The sequence below is a fragment of the Bufo gargarizans genome, chromosome 6 (assembly GCF_014858855.1).
Source record: "Bufo gargarizans isolate SCDJY-AF-19 chromosome 6, ASM1485885v1, whole genome shotgun sequence".
Classification (NCBI taxonomy): domain Eukaryota; kingdom Metazoa; phylum Chordata; class Amphibia; order Anura; family Bufonidae; genus Bufo; species Bufo gargarizans.
In genome coordinates, this window is record NC_058085.1 from 247632956 (window position 1) to 247653697 (window position 20742).

At 44.1% G+C, this 20742-nt stretch overlaps 1 protein-coding gene across 1 annotated transcript; it reads right to left on the bottom strand.

Annotated features, from left to right (window-relative positions):
• Nucleotides 1–837: 837 nt before the first annotated feature.
• LOC122940898 (glycine N-acyltransferase-like) lies at nt 838–20506 on the bottom strand. The gene is made up of 5 exons (XM_044297795.1): nt 20434–20506; nt 7380–7487; nt 7168–7294; nt 4173–4311; nt 838–2680 (listed from the first exon to the last, which is right to left on the bottom strand). The coding sequence occupies exons 3-5, from the start codon at nt 7289–7291 to the stop codon at nt 2281–2283; spliced, it is 663 nt and encodes a 220-aa protein (XP_044153730.1). The 5' UTR covers nt 7292–7294; nt 7380–7487; nt 20434–20506; the 3' UTR covers nt 838–2280.
• Between the last annotated feature and the right edge of the window lie 236 nt (nt 20507–20742).

A 20742-nucleotide genomic window follows, 5' to 3' on the forward strand; every position in this document is an offset into this window, starting at 1 on the left:
TTTGGCACATCGTAATTGGTCCACGTGGTTGATGAGGAAAAAAGCTGAACTTTTGTTTGCTAAAAATGTTTTAAAATTACTACTTGCTTGATATACAAGCTAAACTCTTCTCCTGATATTAAAGAAATTGATTGTATGTACAAAATGTTGCTATGTAAGTGATGTCCTTATATTTTTTTATGACTAGAGCATCAGCCTCCAAAAACAGCAGCACGCAGACAAAGGTCTTCTGCTGCCTTAATATCCCTCAGGCATGCCATGTGTGACTTTGAAACATTAATTTGCTCTTCTCACAACATTTAGCACCATCTGCAGCCTTCCACATGTCCTCACCTCTCCCACATCACCATGACCACTATATATATATATATATATATATATATATATTTTACATGTTTGATGTAATCGTATCTAAATTTCCTTTCAGTGTGTACCACTTCCCCTACAGCAAACAATAGGCAGAGGCCCACTGAGCCTATAGACAAAAGAAGCCCTGGTGGCCCATATTACACACTGCAAATAGAAAGGAGAAGATGTGTTCTGTACTGATGTTCTGTGTTTTACCTCCAACATACAGATGCCTGCTGCCAATTCGCCTCCATTTTGGTTGAATTCCAAACAGTACAAATATCATTTCAAGAGCAACAATTAAATGAAATTACCAGAATCTAAATATTAGTTCGGTCTTTTCTGTGCATCACTAGTATATTATATATATATATATATATATATATATATATATAGTAATAAAACATTGCCACCAGTTCTAGTTCAGCCATTCTGCACTTCAGATATGAATGTGGATTGTGGAATCTACAGAAGAGCCCGGAGACCATGTAAAAATAACAACCCATTTATTAGATTAAGGTGGCCATACACATTGGATAGAAGTAGAAAGTTGGACGATTGAACAAACAATCATCAGGTGAACGATCTTTCCGCAGACATGGCCATACATATTTTAGCCAAAATTGACCATAACAGTCGTTCATAGTGGCCATACATGTTCATGAAACTGTGTGAGGGCCAAAAGATCTTTCTGGGAACATTCTTTCAAAGAAAGATCATTTGTCTGTTATCAGACATATAGCCAAAATAGCATGTTACCGTGTTAGCCAGAAAAATCTATGTGATGTTAAAGAGGACCTTCCACTAGCCCTGATGTTATGATATTAGTACCTGGCAGTACAGGGCATGATGCGTAGAAGTCAGTGCGCTTTTTTTTCCAGATGTGCAGCTCCAGTCCCCTGCTGTGCCCCCCGTTCATTTTTGCTGCCCTTTATGATAATTATAGGAGGAGGAAACAGCCGTGTTTCTCAAGGGGCATCACAACCAGGGAGAAAAAAAAGATCACCTTCAGGAAGAAGGAGATGCTCTTTGAGAATCACGGCCGTCTCCTCCTCCCTGTACCGATGCTATTAATTATCATAAAGGGCAGCAAAAATGACCGGGGGCACAGCAGGGGAATGGAGCAGCGCATCTATAAAAAAAAACTAAAAAAAACGCACTGACATCTACTCATCATGCCCTACACTGCCAGGTACGAATATTGTAATGTCAGGACCAATGAAAGGTCCTCTTTAAATAGTTTTGTGCTATAAAAAAAACACAATAGTATTATAGCAGTGATACCTTTATTGGCTAGCCCTCAGAGCACAGGGGCTCCTTCATTAGGCAGCATACCAAAATACTGCCTTACTGACGAAGGAGCCTCTATGCCCTGAAAGTTTGGAAGCAAAATTTTTGGGTTACGGTCGCCAATAAAGGAATGCCATAATACTTTTGCCTTTTGTTTTTACACAAAAGTATTTACAATCACATAGATCTGTTATCAGATGACATTTTTAAATACAGGGGCTTCTTTTCAGAAGATGCTGGTCTGTCATCAATCAGCTAAAAAGTTAATTGTTCATTTTTAATGTTTTGGTTAAAATCATCCATTTGATCAACTTTAGACTAATGTGTATGGCCAATTGTAGTCATCTACGTAAAAGTCTACATGGGGGGATTCTACTTCTGGAACACACATCTTTGACTGACCTAGACTACCAGGGTCATTACATTTATCTATGTATGAACTGTGTGGCAGTATTATTTAAGAACCGTGTGGGCATTGAATGGAAAGATTATTTGAAATTGCATGGCAGTTTTTGGCAGTATACTACTATTTGTTGCCTACTGTCAAATTTTCTATAAAATTGCCCTGATCATAGCACTGACATCTGAATGACAATACCAAGTCTGGACTTGGAATAGCAAACAACAAATTAAAAGAAAGTCCTAAGAAGGCTGAAAGGACCATTGCTCCCATCTGCCCACTGGAAAGAATCCAGCTGCTTTGCACGCTGCCTGACTCTTTGTGTTGTCAGCTGCTATATGACAGTAGAGAGGGACTCCACTTGAAATCATTGTAGTGCCCAGCCTTGCAATTAGATTATTGAATACACCTTGGCTTCTGTAGATGGCCTCAGTATACCCCATGCGAATTTCTGCAGACTGATCACTTAATACCCAGGCAATAGGCTTCTCTCCGGCCTCTTTCCTAGCACACATGGTAGGCAACATTTGGATACATTGTTTGATGTAATTCTTGCTGTGTTCATTACCGCCAAACCCCCATTCTGCATTGACAAGGTAGGCTTCATGCGGGTTTAGTGCAGAGAAGTGCATGTGAATAGCCCTGTGAAATGGAGATAATAAGTTAGTTTGTGACAAAGGGACCAGAATAGATGAGAAAAAGTGCACAAAGACACATTCTTATTCAAGCTAAAGAATTTGGCACCACGTGTTATCAATAGTGCCCACATTTTACAAACTCTGTGCAACATTTGTTCCTGATCCCATTTTGGTAGACACATAACATAATGTCTGTTCAAATAATTCACTATCTGCGATCATCAATGCAGCTGTCTCTTCTACTAGGGTACAGGCCATCACAATGTCCCCCCACAGTAGTGCTCACACTGCTCATTATACAGAAGGATGTGGCTATTAGACATCAATTAATGGCAGCCCAGTGGGCTCATTCCTGCAGGAGCAGAAAAGCATCCTCAGGTGGTTGCTTACATTAGTAACTTCTTCTGTGTCAGTTTCTTTGAGCAGCATGGGCATGGAGAGCAAGAGTATTAATGATATGAATGGCACTTATAAGGCCCTGTGGCTAGTACAGATGGTAGTACTGGGCATGCACCGATAGGGGTAATGACTATCAATCATGGACACTGTGGGTAGATGTCATGATAGCACTATGGCTTCTACTTATGGGTACAATGGGGAATTGTTCTTTGGGGGATCAGATAGCTGGGGATTATGGACCACTATGAGGAACGTTCTCAAAGAGTAGTAAGGAAGTCATTGTGTGGGTACATGTAAGGATTGGCTGACCATACCTATATAATTTCTCGGTAGCCCCTGTACATTAGATCGACCATTGATCTCTGTTTCAATAGATTTTATTGAGTTTTTATTTTCAAACGGTTAAAGAAAGTACATTACAGTTTGTTTTGTTACAGTGTCAAGCAGAATACCATTATAATCAGGTAATCAAAGGGGGATATAAATTCCAATAGAATACAATTATTCAGATAACATTATTTTATGTAAAGCATCATCCTATTCTTTATTGTGCTTCAATGGAGCAACCTTCTAGTTGGTGCTTGGAGCCAAAAAGTATTGTGTACTGTATGTAAAGTGTAGAAGAAAAAATAAACTGGTAGATGAGGGTAGAGATAAAATAAACAAAAAGATAGGTAACTAGAGAGAACTTAGAAACCCAATTTAGGTCCCTTATGCAAAGGAAAAAATGTACATCACAACCTAATCTGTCTAATAATAAGAGGTACCTCGATAAAGGTCATGGTGTCCAATTTTTTGTGTATTTATTAAGTATAGTGTTGCTTCTGGCAATCATTTTTTCTAAGCTACAATTGACATTTACCTTCCTTATTATTTGAGACATGTGAGGAATTGATGAGGATTTCCAATTTTGCGCTATACATTGGAGAGAGCCTGTTAAAATATCTGATCTGCCACAAACCATTGTCGGAAAGAGTCTGATTGACCTATAGATTCCTCCATAGATTCATCTTGTTTTAAAGAATATAAAACTAAGAACAAGTTTAGGCGTGATCAGAATAACAGATAGCTGTAAAGTGAAGACGATCTGTGAGTACCTCCTACTGCTCTGGTTATCCACTTCATTTACACTTCTTATGCCATGGCTCATGTATAAAACATTACTAGTCGTCTTCATATAGCTTCCATGCCTGGAACTTATTTTTTGAAGCACATCCCCTAGTTCTGGTTGACATCCTGTATGCAAAGCATATAAATATCTTGAGAAGTAATACAGTAAACACAAAGCTGACATAATTCTACATGGTGGGAATTTATCATGAGGGGAAAATTTGAAGTCAGTTTTGCTTGAGCCTGCGTTGGAGTACTCTATGCCGCATTTATCAAATGTCTCATGCTACTTGATGAATTTGTCTTCTCCTTAGACCCAACATTTGTGTCTAGAGAAGCTCCTCCAGTTTTCTTACTCCACCCTCTTCATGGAGTGAGATTGCGACTTAAAAAAATAAATAAAAATGTAAATTATAAATCTGGAGTGAAACTCGTTAACATACCTAACCACACCCACTTTCCCACCCATATTGCAAAACTGGAGTGGTGTAAAAATGCTAAAACATTGAGATCCCAGACCATTCCCAACCATTCAGACACCAGACCCCAAAAAAGTAAGACCCATGACCAGACCCCATAATTCAGACTCCAAATCAAATCCCTATAATTAATCAACTCTCCTTGCTCCTCCAAACTATTTTTTAGTATATGAGGCTCCTTTTAAGCTGTGGGTGGCATCACTGGCATTGCTCGCAGTGGCACCCTGCTGAAGAGAAGCCACATCTATTGAAGATGAGCCGGTAGGAGCAAGAAGAGGTAAATAACATCAGCCGTTATCTATTGGACTACTTATGTAGATAGCAGCTGATTTAAAAAAGAAGTGCCAGTGTACCATAGTCTGGTGGGGGAATGACAATGCAGAACAGTGTTTTGTGTTTGCAGGACAGTGTCTGGGACAAATGTATCCTGGGATTGTCCTTAAAAATAGGTAGAATTCCAGAAACTTTAGGACTTTTGGTAATTGTGGCAAAAAATGTGCCATATTTTAAAGGAGGTTGAACTATACAAAATGTAGAAATTAACGTGAAAAATGTGAAAACAGTTTTCTTAACATCTTACTTAGCTCTATATGGAGATGTTCTTGCCCTAAATACAGATGAGATTGCTGAAGCCAGGGATTGGCTGAAATGGTCACATGAGTAGACCAAATCAGCTGTAGCTACAGAAAAGTGAGCAGAGACCAGTGAGGACCACCAGAGAAGTTGAATAATTTATTTTTATTAACCGCATTTCCTGCCTTTAGAAAGAAAAAAAATGGACAATCCCTTTAACGCTTCAGATTGCACAAATGAGAGATGATTTCTGTAAAGTGCACTGTTGTCATAAAAATCACCATCCACATCACCATTCACACATTCATGCAAAACTGCCATTAGTCAAGCTACAAAGCATTGCCATGGATCAGAAGGGGACATTGGAACCTCTCTGTAGTGTAGCCTAGTGCTCACCATACTCATGGGATAGCTGTCTGCAATTGCCCACTTGGAATAAATCTTGGGAAAAAAAGTTTTCCTAACCCCTCACAATAATACAAAATAAGATATTTAAAAGCATATTTTTAAATTGTGTCTTTTATACATTTAATCTGATCCGTGATCAGATTTTCAGATTCAGTATCAACATGGGGTTCCTTAAACCCACAAGAGGAAATTAATGTAGGGGTCTATTGTGTAAAAGCCTGGACTGGCCAGTCTGGCCCTATGATCTTTTACTTACATCCTGTTATACCAGTGGGTATGCAACCACTGTGCCAAGCAACGGGTTTGACTTTGAGCCAAACCTAAGGGCATTATCCTAGTGGTGCCCTAGTATTCTCCCTTTAACTCCTAAGGAAAATAAAGGTGAAATCCAGCTTCCCATAAAAAACTATAAGCATATTCATTACACCAAAGGTCTACGCGTTTCGGACAGTAAAATCTTAGTCCTTAATCATGACATAAAAGTTTTAACACACCGAAATGCATAGACCTTTGGTGTAATGAATATGCTTTTACCGCTGAAGAAATAAAGACATCGTTTTTTATGGGAAGCTGGATTTCACCTTTATTTTCCGTATACTGTTGCAGCCGAGTTTGGGCTCTAATCCGTGCCGCTCATTACGCGAACACAGGTGAGCACTGCAGTTTCCTACCTTTTTATATGATCCTTTAACTCCTATACAGGGATCTGGACTTTGCTGCAGGAATCAGATCAGGTTACTAGCTCTTGGAGTAGTCTCTGTGTGGTTGGCTGTTGACCCACAGGGGTCAAGAGACACCGATACATAGCACTTAAAAAACAGGGAAAACTCATAGTCAGAAACAGATCAAGGTCAGGGGGGCATAGTTTGTGCGAGATCAGGTCAGGCAACAAAGTCTCAGAGTCAGGAAAGAGGTAGAGGTCACCAGCAGACAACAAAAACAGTACACCTCAGGGAACTAGCAAATTATGAACCTTATTGTTCAGGCACCTTGCTACTAGGGAAGGTGCCTAAAAAATCCACAGGTTGCCTGGGCAGGGGTGGACTGGCCATAGACCCTAAAGGGAAAATTACCTGGTGGGCCAATGCCCAAGGAGCTGCCCAAGTCCTCCTTACAGCTGCCAGTCAGGTACACATTGATCTGATGCTCTCAGCACTAATTAATGCTATGAGCTTCTGGTATTTATACACCTGGCTGGTAGAAGAAAGTGCTCTTCTGCATTCAACTGTATTACCTTCCTCAAGATGGTAATAGAGTTAAATGCTGTGGCACTGTGAATTTGGTTCTGCTGGGGCAGCATTTTATGCTGTACTACAGTATTGCTTGCCCTACCTGTCAATTTGTATGTGCATACAACATGGGGACACTTTTAGGCTTTTTCTCACTTTAAGTTCCCAGTCTGCCTATGTGCCTGGGGAGCATGCTCGCGCCATACGGCACCTGTGATGATGACAGTAGGAGTCGGCTCCAGCCCATCAGTTAAGGAGAGCACGATATTGTGTACTACACCCACTAGTCTTACCTTGTATCTGTAGTTTCTGCCTCCAGTTTACAGTGACAGGTTCTTCAAGCATTTGGCTAAGTTTATGTGGATCTTTACTGAAGAGAAAATAAGTGTTGTTGTAAGGGTCCAAGGCATTTGTCATTTCCTAAAGAAGGAAACAGAAAATTGTAATAAGCATTACGGTATATTGTTTACAAGAAATCAACAAATTAAACCGCGTGCCCACTTACCTCCAGTGGGGGGCGACATAAGACAGAAGTAAATTCTTGCCACTGGTCCACTATCACTTGAAGTTTGAAGGGGTTATTGCAGACCACATGATGTATTGCACCATGTACCTGCAGATGGCCAAAATAAGTAATTCAGAAGAGTACTTACTAGTCTAAGACAGATTCTTAAGCCATACCATATAATTTTCTACCTTCAGTGATTCTGGAAAACTATAAGTCAGTAGTTTTCTTAGGGTGATTAGCTTTGCAGAGCAGGTCAGGAAAAGCATTCTGCAAAAAACACAGGCTTCTCACCAATGAAGATGGTCCCATCAAAAAAATTGTAGTCACTCCCTTATTGAAGGAAAGAGGAAAAAAAAATAAAAAGAAGTATGTTATGTTGTATAGTTCTAGTTATCAAAAAAAGGCTTTTCTCCTCTACAGACTGACAGCCCTACTGCTATGAATTGCTGCCCACAGTGGCAGATTCAGAGATAAAATTTAGAGGGGAGGGGAGTTAAAAACAGATAAAACTGGTTGTACACATGCAGTGGGCCCTTCCGGAGCCGGAGCTGTGGATGGTAGCGGTAGTGGTACTGACTATAGGAGGTATCAGTTGTTTTCCTCAGGCCGTTGCTCCCTGACCCTAGGGCTGGTGCAGTGAGAGAAGGGTGCACCCTCTCTTCCCTTGAGGCACACCCTATAGTTGGGGCACCTGCCTGATGGTAGTTTGGGGTGCACTTCATCTGGATGGTTGTATGGGTGCCTGACAGGAGAAATAGTAGTGCAATGGCTAGCGTATGCTGTGGTAGAAGTCAGGAAACCAGGCCAGAGAGAGAAGAAAACATGTCTCTTTTTACTTGACTGCAGAATAGTAGTTGTAGTGCAGCCAACAACAATCTGTACACAGTGCAAATCCTTTTCCCAGATGGCGAGGTATGGAGGCTGGCAAAGTGGCAAGTAATAGCTGTCTTGGAATGCTATCTTGCTAAAGTCTCTCTCTCTCTTGGAATCTCTGGCTGCCAACTGTAATCTAGTAATTGTGGCTGTACTGTCCACTGTGGGATACAGGTCTTTAGAGGCATGTCTGGCCAGGATGTGGTTAAGTGTGATGGGTGGCTTAACCGCATACCCTCACAAAAACAAAGCCTGTATAACTGTAATCACAGGTTACATTGATGACTCCTATGCTTGGCCATGCAGATTCCAAGTTCTTGTCTTTCCTTCTTTCTGTGTTGCTGTAGCAGAAGCAGTAACTTTCTCAGAGATCAGCTAGTATCTGCATCCTGAGGACTAAGAAGAAGGAGCACATGGACTTGCTACCTCACTCGCTAGACTAGAACCTTCCTCTAGACAGGAAGTAGGACCAGCCCACTCCTGCCAAGAGGGAAGGAACCCTGTCTCTGCCAACCACATATGAGGTCACTGGGTACTACATAAACATAGCATAAAAATACACTTCAATAGTAATGTACCACACACACTATTAGCCACTTAAGTAGAAAAGGACAAAGGAGGCATCAAACCCCATATCAGAACCTAAAATTAATTCTGACTTTAGACCGGGCTCAAAATAAACTCAGACCCAAGACCAATCCCTAACATTAATCCAGCATCAAGGTGGGACCCCTAAATAAATGCAGACCCCTGATCAGACCACAAAATTAAATCAGTCTCTAGACCAGGTTCCCAAAATTAATTTATACCTCTGACCAAATCCCAACATTAATTCAGATCCCAGACCAGACCCCTAAATAAATGCAGTCCTCAGAAAAAATCCCTAAACAAATACAGACCCAAGACCAGAATCCTAAACTAGAGACCCCAGACTAGACCACAAAATGCAGGCACCAGAACAGATTCTAAATAATCATTTCCCTGTCACTATAAAACCCTTAAAGAGGACCTTTCACTTGTAAAAACATTGTGAACTAAGTATACAGACATGTAGAGCGGCGCCCGGGGATCTCACTGCACTTACTATTATCCCTGGGCACCGCTCCGTTCTCCCGTTATGCCCTCCGGTATCTCCGCTCTGTAAGTTATAGTAGGCGGTGTCTGCACTTGTCCTGTGGGCGTCTCCTTCTCCTAGGCTGCAGCGCTGGCCAATCACAGCGCACAGCTCACAGCCTGGGAAAAAAAAACCTCCTATACATTATGTATACAGTTAACTCACGTTTTATAACCTGAACTAATCGCTGTTCTTTCTGCCCAAGAGGCGGAGTTTCAGCTCCACTTGCGCCCAGCCAGCATGCCTAATACAAAGCTATGGGTTCTGCGCATGCGCCCGGCACCCATAGCTTTCTATTGGGCATGCGCCGGATCTCGGACGGTCGGGGACTGCAGAAGCCGCCCAGCTAAGTGAATATTGATGAGCTGGGCGGCGCTTCAAAAACGGCGGTTGGGCTGATACTGGCTGGGCGCAAGTGGAGCTGAAACTCCGCCCCTTGGGCAGAAAGAACAGCGATTAGTTCAGGTTATAAAACGTGAGTTAACTGTATTCATAATGTGGACAGGGGGGATACTTATATGTTTTTAATGCACATTAGAAGACCTGTACATACATATGTACAGCTAAAAATTATGGTTATTGGGCCTGTCAGTGTCCCTTTAACTGCTGCATTCACACAATTGCTATGGAACCCTGTGATGTCAATCTGCACCTTCGCTGCATGTAGGTGCAGATCATATAGCACTATATTTTTGCATAACTTTGACCTAAAACTGCATCAGATTTTCACACAAGTCATAAAAGTAGATACCAAATCAAACAAATGAGTCAAAAGTATAAGACGGGCATTTATTCATTATTACATGTCTGTGAGTGGTAAAGTATGTAAACCTTTGCTTTCAGTATCTGATGTGACCTCTTGTGCAGCAATAACTGCAACTAAATGTAATTGTTGATTAGTTCTGCACATCAGCTTAGAGGCATTTTATCCTATTCTCCCAGTATGGCGGTGGGTTCCTTCCATGAACTGCCCGCTTCAGATCCTTCCACAACATTTAGATTGGATTATGGTCAGGACTTTGACTTGATCATACTAAAAGATTAACTTTAACTTTAAAAGTTTAACTCTTCTTCTGAACACCTCAAAATGTGTCATTTTTATTATGTTTTACTTCTAAAAAGAAAAACTAAAAAAAAAAAAAAAAAAAAAACATACTTAAATGAGTTTGCCGCACGTGATAAATAGGTTTATATTTTAATACTTTGGACATTTTTGGATGAGGCAATATTAATTATGTCTACTTTTTAATTTTATATGAAAAACTGGGAAAAGGGGGGTTGAGTTGACTTTTTAATATTTTTTAGTTATTTATTATTAAAGGAAGTCTGTCATCAAAGTTTCACCTTTTTAATCCTTCCCATAGCTTTCTAGCAGCCTTACAGTTAATAAAAATGTTACCCTCTATGAGCAATCCTGGACTTATAAAACCGGCAAAAAACAACTTAGTAGCATATGCAAATGAGGGCTCGCAAGTGCCCAGGGGCGGCGTTACCCTCGTAGGTGCCCAGCTAGCTCAGCCTTATTGTCGCTTCCCCCCGCCCATTCTTTCCCTCCGACCGCCCATCTACTTACTTCTTGTTTCGCCGAGATCCCGCGCCTGCGCACTCAGTCCGTTGGCCGGCGCATGCGCACTGCGATGCCCATTCCTTGTACGGCATCACAGTAATTAATGCGCATGCGCCGGCTTGATGTTAGGGGTGCTTAGGGTGCTTGTTGCGGCTGAGTCCCTTGATGTTTTTTTGTCATGACGCCAGTACCGTTAATGGTGGTACAACCAATAGTGGTAATAATGAGGTAGAGAGTGGTAAGGTGCAACTCACAACTTTTACTGTTGCTGACTTTGGCTGCAGCAGTACAGAATACAGTCTCTTGTTGGTATTAGAGTTAGGCTAGTTTCACACTTGCGGCAGGACGGATCCGGCAGGCTGGTCTCCCTGTCGGATCCGTCCTTCCGCTGTTTCGCCGTATCGCTGCTCCATCCCTATTGACTATAATGGGGACGGGGGCGGCGCTCCGGCGCAGTACGGCAGTGCATGGCGAAAGGCCGCCGGACTAAGGCTACTTTCACACTTGCGGCAGGACGGATCCGGCAGGCTGGTCTCCCTGTCGGATCCGTCCTTCCGCTGTTTCGCCCTATCGCCGGACCGCCGCTCCGTCTCCATTGACTATAATGGGGACGGGGGCGGTGCTCCGGCGCAGTACAAAAGTTTGCGGTCAGAGACCGCCGGACTAAAAAGTCGGACATGCAGGACTTTTAGTCCGGCGGCCTTTCGCCGTGCACTGCCGTACTGCGCCGGAGCACCGCCCCGTCCCCATTATAGTCAATGGGGATGGACGGCGGTCTTGCGATACGACAAAACAGAGGAAGGACGGATCCGACAGGGAGACCAGCCTGCCGGATCCGTTCTGCCGCAAGTGTGAAACTAGCTTTCTGTGAATCCACTTCTCCTAGGCTTTATTGGCTGGATTTGGCTTAGCCGGAAATTTCTGTATCAGTGTAATTTGGTGAGGTTGCCGGAGGCTATGGTATCCTTTACCTGAATATCCAAAGGTCTTTAATGCCTAGTTGATGTCTTTTATCCTTTGGCTGTTAATCCTACCCTTCCTTTGTCCATTTCAGGGACTGAACTTTCATTGAGTAGAAGTGCTAGATCTGCCTTCCTTCAAACTCAGCAGAATAACTTGAGATCAATGGATTATCCTGTCTGATCTTCACACACTGACTCTCTCTCTCTCCCCTCTTCAACTAACTAGGCCTGAACTAGGTATATATAGAACCTAAGTTTTATCCCCATCTAGTGGTGGGATGTATAAATTACACCAGACCTGCCTATGAACAGGGATACCACAGGTATTGCAGTGGAAAATAACAGACAATATAAAAATGCAGTTTTAAAGTTATTTTGCAGTGCCCACGTGTTCCTGAGTGGGACGCTGCACTAGCCTTTGAGAGGAGAGGTGCATGCCTAAAGTCTGTGGAGTTAAATCTGCATCTAGCTGCAAGACTCCATAGCATCTTGACTGTTAGAACTGGAAACCTGGCGTGCGTATGTGACAGACTGCTCATCTGTACGAAGCCTGTAGTACTGTTTACTGTGAGTAAAGTATCAGATACTGGAAGACTCAAACAGGAACCATCTAGGCTTGTCTACCACCTTTGCAGCTGTGAGAATTGTGGAAATTACAACTAGGGATGAGCGAATCGACTTTGGATAAAACATCCGAAGTCGATTCGCATAAAACTTCATTTCAATACTGTATGTAGCGAGCGCTTCGTACAGTATAGGAATGTATTGGCTCCGATGAGCTGAAGTTATTAATTCGCAAAGTCTCGCAAGGCTTCGCATAATAACTTCAGAAATTGATTTATACTGTAAAAAAACATTTTCTGAACTCGGGTTCGGTTCCAAGTGGTACTGTCACGGACATTCTAATACTGTACGGAGCACTCGCTCCGTACAGTATTGAAACAAAGTTTTATGCGAATCGAGTTCAGATGTCTCATTTGAAGTCGATTGGCTCATCCCTAATTACAACCTGTGTAAGATGTGTTGGTCCATGTATTGTCTGAACTGTGACAACTACTAAGAGTGCATGTATTTGTATTTTGCCACTTTTGTAAAGAACTGCTGTTTATTCCAAATCCAGCCTCATCCTTGCAGTTACCAACACTTGCATTGCTATAGTACTACCTTGCCACTCACTGCCATTCCTGTCGATCGGCCTTGCACCCCACTGCTCACCAACACCAATGTCACTCTGAACCACCACCAGGAAGAAGACTATCACCAGGGTGTGTCCCGAGAGGAAGAAATGGTTCGCCTGTCACGACTGTGACTGATCCAGACAGGTCTGGGAGGAGAAGGTCGCAGCGACTTGCTACTCGCGATAGCTTGTGAGTTTGCTCCGTGGTTCAGGGTATGTCATCCGGGTTTTGCCTTGTGAACCTTTTTGTCCTGACTGGGAGTTTGTAGGCATCCTTCTCAGGTGAGTCCTGTCTGCCACTCCCAGCTACTATATTAGTTTCAGTTTCACTTGCAGTCATTGCCAGATATAGTCTTTACTTCCAGTGCTATTCTGACCTTTGGAGGAGATCGTTTGACGGTATTGCTGTGGAGCTCTGGTCGGGCGTGGACTGTCGTTGTTGGGATCACCTTCTCTGCTCGTGACTGGATAAGTCTATGTTATAGATTGTTTGTTTGTTTGTCGCTGTCTTCCCCTGTTGTTCTCCTAGACGTGAGTGATGGTGACTAGTGCTCCCATCTGCCTTTCCCCAGTCTAGTCTTGTTAGGGTGACTGAGGGTTTAGGCATCCTGCTCGCCGCACGGGTTCACACCCCGTCTAGGGTATCAGGACAGACAGGTGCCAGCTTAGGGTTAGTCATGTGTGACCATTCTATTTCCCATCCGTAGATAAGGGTCCCCCTTCCCCTCCGTCTGGTGCGACACGACTGCTGCTGGGATAGCGGTCGTGACAGTATATCTGGCCATTTAAAAAAAAGTGACATTTCTTTTTTTTTTTTTTTTTTTTTTTGCTTGCTGTTTTGCTTTGTATTTTTCTGTTCCACTATGGATCCGGTTACGGTTTTGGCGAAACAATTCCAGGGGTTATCCCTTGAAGTGGCAGGATTAAAAGCAACTGTGCTGCAGCAGCAGCAGCAGCAATCCTTGGGTTCCACCGTTGCTACGGGAAACCAGGGTACTCCTGAGCCAAAAGTGGCTTTACCTGATAGGTTCTCAGGAGGAAGAGACCAATTTGTAACCTTCAGAGAAGCTTGTAAATTGTTCTTCAGGTTACGCCCTAGGTCCTCCGGCGGTGAGGAACAACGGGTGGGCATTGTAATTTCGCTCTTGCAAGGAGATCCGCAGGCTTGGGCTTTCTCCCTACCATCAGACTCTCCGGCCTTACGATCAGTGGAGGAGTTTTTTGAAGCCCTGGGTCTCGTATATGATGACCCGGACAGGGTCTCACTGGCTGAGTCTAAGCTACGTAGACTTCGGCAAGAGAACCGGTCTGCTGAACTATATTGTTCCGAATTCCGTAGGTGGGCTACTGATACATTATGGAACGACTCGGCCCTTAGGAGTCAGTTCTGCCAGGGGTTGTCTGAAAAATTAAAAGACGCGCTGGCGGTATACGAGGTCCCTGGGTCTCTTGAGGCTGCTATGTCTCTGTCCATAAGAATCGACAGACGACTCAGGGAGAGACTATTAAATTCTACAGAGGCCTCTATAGGGCAGGGATCAGTTTGTTATGATCCAGTCAAACCAATGCAAATAAGGGGCGCCACTAGACGGGTGAATCCTCCTAAGGTCCGCCGTAGGTCAGAAGTTTGTTTTCGTTGTGGGGGGAGGGGTCATTTTGTAAAGGTATGTCCCTCAGAACCCAAGAGACCACAAACAAAGGAGCCGCCGGAAAAACTCGAGTCCCCAGATTGTGCGGAGGATAACAGTCTGGGCGTATTTGTTTCCTCCATACACATGTCTCAGTTTTTGTTGTCCGCTACCGTTGAGGCGGGCAATAAGACTGAGATCTGTTCCGTCTTTTTGGACAGTGGGGCAGGGGTCAACTTGGTGGATTCACGGTTTGCTCAGGCTCTGGGTTTTACTCCGGAACCGGTACGCAGAACTATTCCTGTTTTTGCCATCGACTCCTCCCCTCTTACTCAGAGAGAGTTAACTCAGATCATCCATAATATCCATCTGCAGGTAGGGGACCTCCATAAAGAAATTATCTCTTGTTATGTCCTGGACGGTCTCCCGGCTCCTATGGTATTGGGTCTTCCCTGGCTGGTGACCCACAATCCAGTGGTGGATTGGCAGGCCGGGGAGATTGTGGAGTGGAGTGAACATTGTAAGGACAACTGCTTGAGTAGTAGGTTCTCCACACTCTCTGTAACATCTCTACCTGCCTTTCTGTCAGATTTTATGGATGTGTTTTCTGAGAAGGGTTGTCAGGGGTTACCACCTCATCGTCCATATGATTGCCCGATTAATCTTGTACCTGGGGCAAAACTACCTAAAACCCGGTTATACAATCTTTCCGGCCCGGAGAGGAAGGCTATGAAAGATTATATTTCGGAGAGTTTGGCTAAGGGACACATCAGACCCTCTTCTTCACCCGTGGCTGCAGGGTTCTTTTTTGTTAAAAAGAAAGATGGGGGCCTGCGTCCTTGCCTGGATTTCCGGGAATTAAACCGGATAACTATCCGAGATCCCTATCCTCTTCCTCTCATTCCCGACCTCTTTAATCAGGTTGCTGGTGCTAAATGGTTCTCTAAAATGGATCTCAGAGGAGCCTATAACCTGGTTCGCATCAAAGAGGGGGATGAGTGGAAGACGGCTTTTAATACTCCAGAAGGGCATTATGAAAATCTTGTCATGCCATTTGGTCTTTCTAATGCGCCTGCGGTGTTCCAACATTTTGTCAACAATATTTTTAGTCACCTTATCGGGAGATTTGTTGTGATATATCTTGATGACATCCTGGTCTATTCTCCGGATTTGGAGACACATAAGATCCATGTGAGACAAGTGCTGCAGATATTAAGGGCCAACAAATTGTTTGCTAAATTAGAGAAATGTGTGTTCGCCGTAAAAGAACTGCAATTTCTGGGGTATGTGTTGTCAGATTCAGGTTTCCGCATGGATCCAGAGAAAGTCCGGGCGATTATGGACTGGGATCTGCCTGAGAACCTGAAGGCATTGCAACGTTTCCTGGGGTTTGCCAATTTTTATAGAAAGTTTATAAAGAACTATTCCTTGGTGGTCAAACCACTGACTGACATGACCCGAAAGGGATCCGATTTTTCCAAATGGTCACATGCAGCCAAAACTGCCTTTACATCTCTGAAGGAGAGATTCACCTCGGCCCCTATTCTCGTACAGCCAGATGTCTCGCTTCCTTTTATTGTAGAGGTTGATGCATCAGAGGTGGGGGTGGGAGCGGTACTTTCTCAGGGCCCGTCCCCTGGTGAATGGCGTCCGTGTGCTTTCTTTTCGAAGAAATTGTCTACTGCAGAAAGGAACTATGATATTGGCAACAGGGAACTTTTGGCTATTAAGTTGGCCTTTGAGGAGTGGCGTCATTTTTTGAAGGGGGCGGTTCATCCCGTCACAGTGATTACTGATCACAAAAACTTATTATATCTGGAGTCTGCTAAACGTCTCAACCCTAGACAGGCTCGGTGGTCGTTATTTTTTACTAGGTTTAATTTTGTAATAACCTATCGCCCGGGGCAAAAAATACTAAGGCGGATGCATTGTCTCGAAGTTTTCCTGGAGGGGGTGATGTTGATGTACCAGAGCCTATTTTGCAAAAGGGGGTGGTGGTCTCTGCATTACACTCAGGTTTAGAGGGGAGGGTGTTGGAAGCTCAGGGGGACGCCCCGGCCTCCTGCCCCTCGGGTAAACTGTTTGTGCCAGAAAATTTATGCCTGGAGATACTAAAAGAACACCATAACTCCACACTGGCAGGACACCCAGGTAGTAAGGCAACCTCTGAATTAGTGTCTCGTCGGTTCTGGTGGCCTAAGTGGCGCCAGGAGGTGTTTAATTTTGTGTCTGCATGTGCTACCTGTGCTCGTTCTAAGGTAGATCATACTCGTCCAGCAGGGCGTCTTTTACCTCTGGCCATCCCCAACAGGCCTTGGACGCACCTATCAATGGATTTCATTACGGATCTACCAGTATCAGCTGGGAAGACTGTTATTCTTGTAGTTGTTGACAGATTCAGTAAAATGGTGCACTTTATTGCTCTTACCGCATTGCCTAATGCTAATACACTGGCTCAGGTTTTTATTGACCACATCGTGAAGCTTCACGGGGTCCCTTCCGATATTGTTTCGGATCGTGGTACCCAATTTGTTTCTAAATTTTGGAAAGCTTTTTGTTCTCGTTTAGGGGTTCATCTGTCGTTTTCTTCATCTTTCCATCCACAGTCCAACGGTCAGACTGAACGTACCAATCAAAACCTAGAGACATATTTGAGATGCTTTGTTTCCGAAAATCAGGAGGAATGGTCATCTTATTTACCGTTAGCCGAGTTTGCCATTAATAATCGTCGTCAAGAATCCACAGATAAGTCACCATTTTTTGGTGCGTATGGTTTCCATCCTCAGTTTTGTACGTTTAGTGAGGGGGGGCCGTCTGGGATTCCCGAGGAGGAACGATTTGCGTCTTCACTTTCATCAGTGTGGCAGAGTGTGCAAGAAAGTTTGAAGAGAATTGGTGGTAGATACAAACGTGCGGCTGATAAGAAGCGCTCTGAAGGTCCGGACCTTGGGGTGAATGACTTGGTGTGGTTGTCTACCAGAAATATCAAGTTGAAGGTTCCCTCGTGGAAATTAGGTCCGAGATTTATTGGTCCTTATAGGGTAATTAAGGTCATTAACCCGGTGGCTTTTCGCCTGGAGCTACCTCAGACTCTAAGGATCCATAATGTCTTCCACAGATCTCTGCTTAAGAGATATGTAGAACCTCCTGAACCATTGCCACTACCACCTCCACCGGTGGTTGTTGATGGCAGTCTTGAGTTTCAGGTAGAAAAGATTGTTGATTCACGATATGGTCGCCGCTCTCTTCAGTCCCTGGTGCACTGGAGAGGTTATGGTCCCGAAGAGAGAATGTGGGTGCCAGCATCAGAGATAAAGGCGGACAGACTTATTCAGGCTTTTCATAGGTCCCATCCGGAGAGGCCGGGTCTTGAGGGTCCGGTGGCCCCTCGTAGACTGATCCAGACAGGTCTGGGAGGAGAAGGTCGCAGCGACTTGCTACTCGCGATAGCTTGTGAGTTTGCTCCGTGGTTCAGGGTATGTCATCCGGGTTTTGCCTTGTGAACCTTTTTGTCCTGACTGGGAGTTTGTAGGCATCCTTCTCAGGTGAGTCCTGTCTGCCACTCCCAGCTACTATATTAGTTTCAGTTTCACTTGCAGTCATTGCCAGATATAGTCTTTACTTCCAGTGCTATTCTGACCTTTGGAGGAGATCGTTTGACGGTATTGCTGTGGAGCTCTGGTCGGGCGTGGACTGTCGTTGTTGGGATCACCTTCTCTGCTCGTGACTGGATAAGTCTATGTTATAGATTGTTTGTTTGTTTGTCGCTGTCTTCCCCTGTTGTTCTCCTAGACGTGAGTGATGGTGACTAGTGCTCCCATCTGCCTTTCCCCAGTCTAGTCTTGTTAGGGTGACTGAGGGTTTAGGCATCCTGCTCGCCGCACGGGTTCACACCCCGTCTAGGGTATCAGGACAGACAGGTGCCAGCTTAGGGTTAGTCATGTGTGACCATTCTATTTCCCATCCGTAGATAAGGGTCCCCCTTCCCCTCCGTCTGGTGCGACACGACTGCTGCTGGGATAGCGGTCGTGACATCGCCCTTCCATTCTCTGTGTACTGTCCCCACTGCAGACTTATCTCAGATATTGCATTAGGATATCAACTGTATTACACAGCCGGCGCCTGATGCATATGGAGCAGTCTCATCTCAAACAGTTACTCCTATGTGCGCAAAGGGGGTTTGACAGATAAGGGTCCTATGTCGTTTTTATGGGAATGTTAATAAGAGGAGAAGATTCCAGCATCAATAGGTCTTGGTTTTATTAACATTCCCATATACAAGTTTTGACAACATGTACATTGAGGGTGGGAAAGGGCAGAGGAAAATCAGGGATGTTGACAGAATAAGGGAACAAGTGTCACGTGACCACTTTTTGTAGTAATGGATCGGAGGTCATGTGACACTTGCTCCCCTATTTCGGCAACATCCCTGATCATGTGCTGCCCATCCAACACGATTGTTCTCCGCTTCCTTTCCTCAGTGGACATGTTGCCACAACTCACATACAAGGGCAGGATCACTTGTTCTTTCTCATAGCACATGGGCATACTAAATGAACCAATGAGTAGGAGCTACAATTTGTACTGGTGGGTACACGTTGTACTGGTGGGTACAACACCTGTGGAGACGCAAATGTGTTGAATTCTGGGAACTGTAGTTCCAGGACTGCAGACATGTTCAGAAACCTAACGTTCAAGGGGCAAACAAGCAGTGCACACCCCCCTTTTTTCATGTACCGAAAAAAATTAAAAAAACTGCAAAAGTACTCATTTATCTCTACTTCACATGCCCATATGGTTAGGCAGTGAATTAAAGTACTTTCAACTCCTGGAAAACCTCTTTACATCATATGAAAGTCCTACGGATCCTGCAAAAAATGAATACAAAATTAAAGAGAGTCTGTCACCTCCATATGGTCATATACAGTGCTTACATTGTCCTGTAGCACACCTATACATGAATGGAATGGTACCTTTGTCTTTTTCTTTAGACTTGCAAAAGCAGGAAAAACAAAGTTTTATTTATATGCAAATGATCACTTGCAAGTGCCCAGGGGCGGCGTTCACTGTGTTAGAGCCCAGGCTGCTCTGCCTTTTTTCATTGTTTCCCCGCCCCAGCCTCTGCCTATGCCCGCCCTCCTATTTCCTTGCGTCATCCTTCCGTCCGAGATCCCGCTCCTATGCACTGCCCCGCCAGGCTGGAGCATGCGCACTGTGATGCCCATTGTGGGCACGGCATTGCTTTAACTACTGCGCATGCGCTGGCAAACGCCACATTGCCGCTGGTTTTGCGCCATTCGCCGGCGCATGCGCAGTAGTTAAAGCGATGCCGTGCCAACAATGGGCATCGCAGTGTGCATGCCCCGACCCGGCGAGGCAGTGCACAGGCGCGGGATCTCGGCCAGCCCGAAGGATGACGCAAGGGATATGTATCAAAGTTCGTGTACCAAAGGTACCATTCCATTCATGTATAGGTGTGCTACAGGACAATGTAAGCACTGTATATGGCCATATGGAGATGACAGACTCCCTTTAAAGATAAATACAAAAACTAAAATCACCTTCAGGATGCAGCTTTCCAAAAGGTAAACGTTAATCATCAAAACACCCTCTCTCATGAGAGAGAGCAGCATTGTAATATAAAGTAGGTTAACGTCCCGCTCCTCCTTAGCACACAGTGCCTACAGGGGACAGGCAGTATACACAGCAGTCCGTCCAGACACTGCCTACCTTTCCTTGAATCGCCTTCTTGCCAAGTGCAATACGATCTTCAAAACTAGAGCCAAGAAGCTGCAGGGCCGAAGTGATAGAATTTCTGGCTCAAAGTGGAAGTGGGATGTACTGCAGGGTAAGGTTAGGCCACGCTGAGCATTAATGCTTAACCCCTTAGTGACCAGCCTGTTTTGGGCCTTGCTAACCAAGAGATTTTTTTATTTCAATTTTTCTTTGTCCAACTTAACCTTTTTTTTATTTTTTGGTCTATGTAGTCGTATGGAGTTTTGTTTCTTGTGGGACAAGCTGTAGTTTTTAATAGTAGCA

Excerpts from the sequence above, each read along its gene's own strand:
- LOC122940898 (XM_044297795.1), bottom strand. The coding sequence starts at position 7,291 with ATGACAAATGCCTTGGACCCTTACAACAACACTTATTTTCTCTTCAGT. Across the intron at positions 4,312-7,167 it reads GCAGAAACTACAGATACAAG|GATGTCAACCAGAACTAGGG; the intron begins GTAAGACTAGTG and ends CTTTGCATACAG. Across the intron at positions 2,681-4,172 it reads GATAACCAGAGCAGTAGGAG|GGCTATTCACATGCACTTCT; the intron begins GTACTCACAGAT and ends TCCATTTCACAG.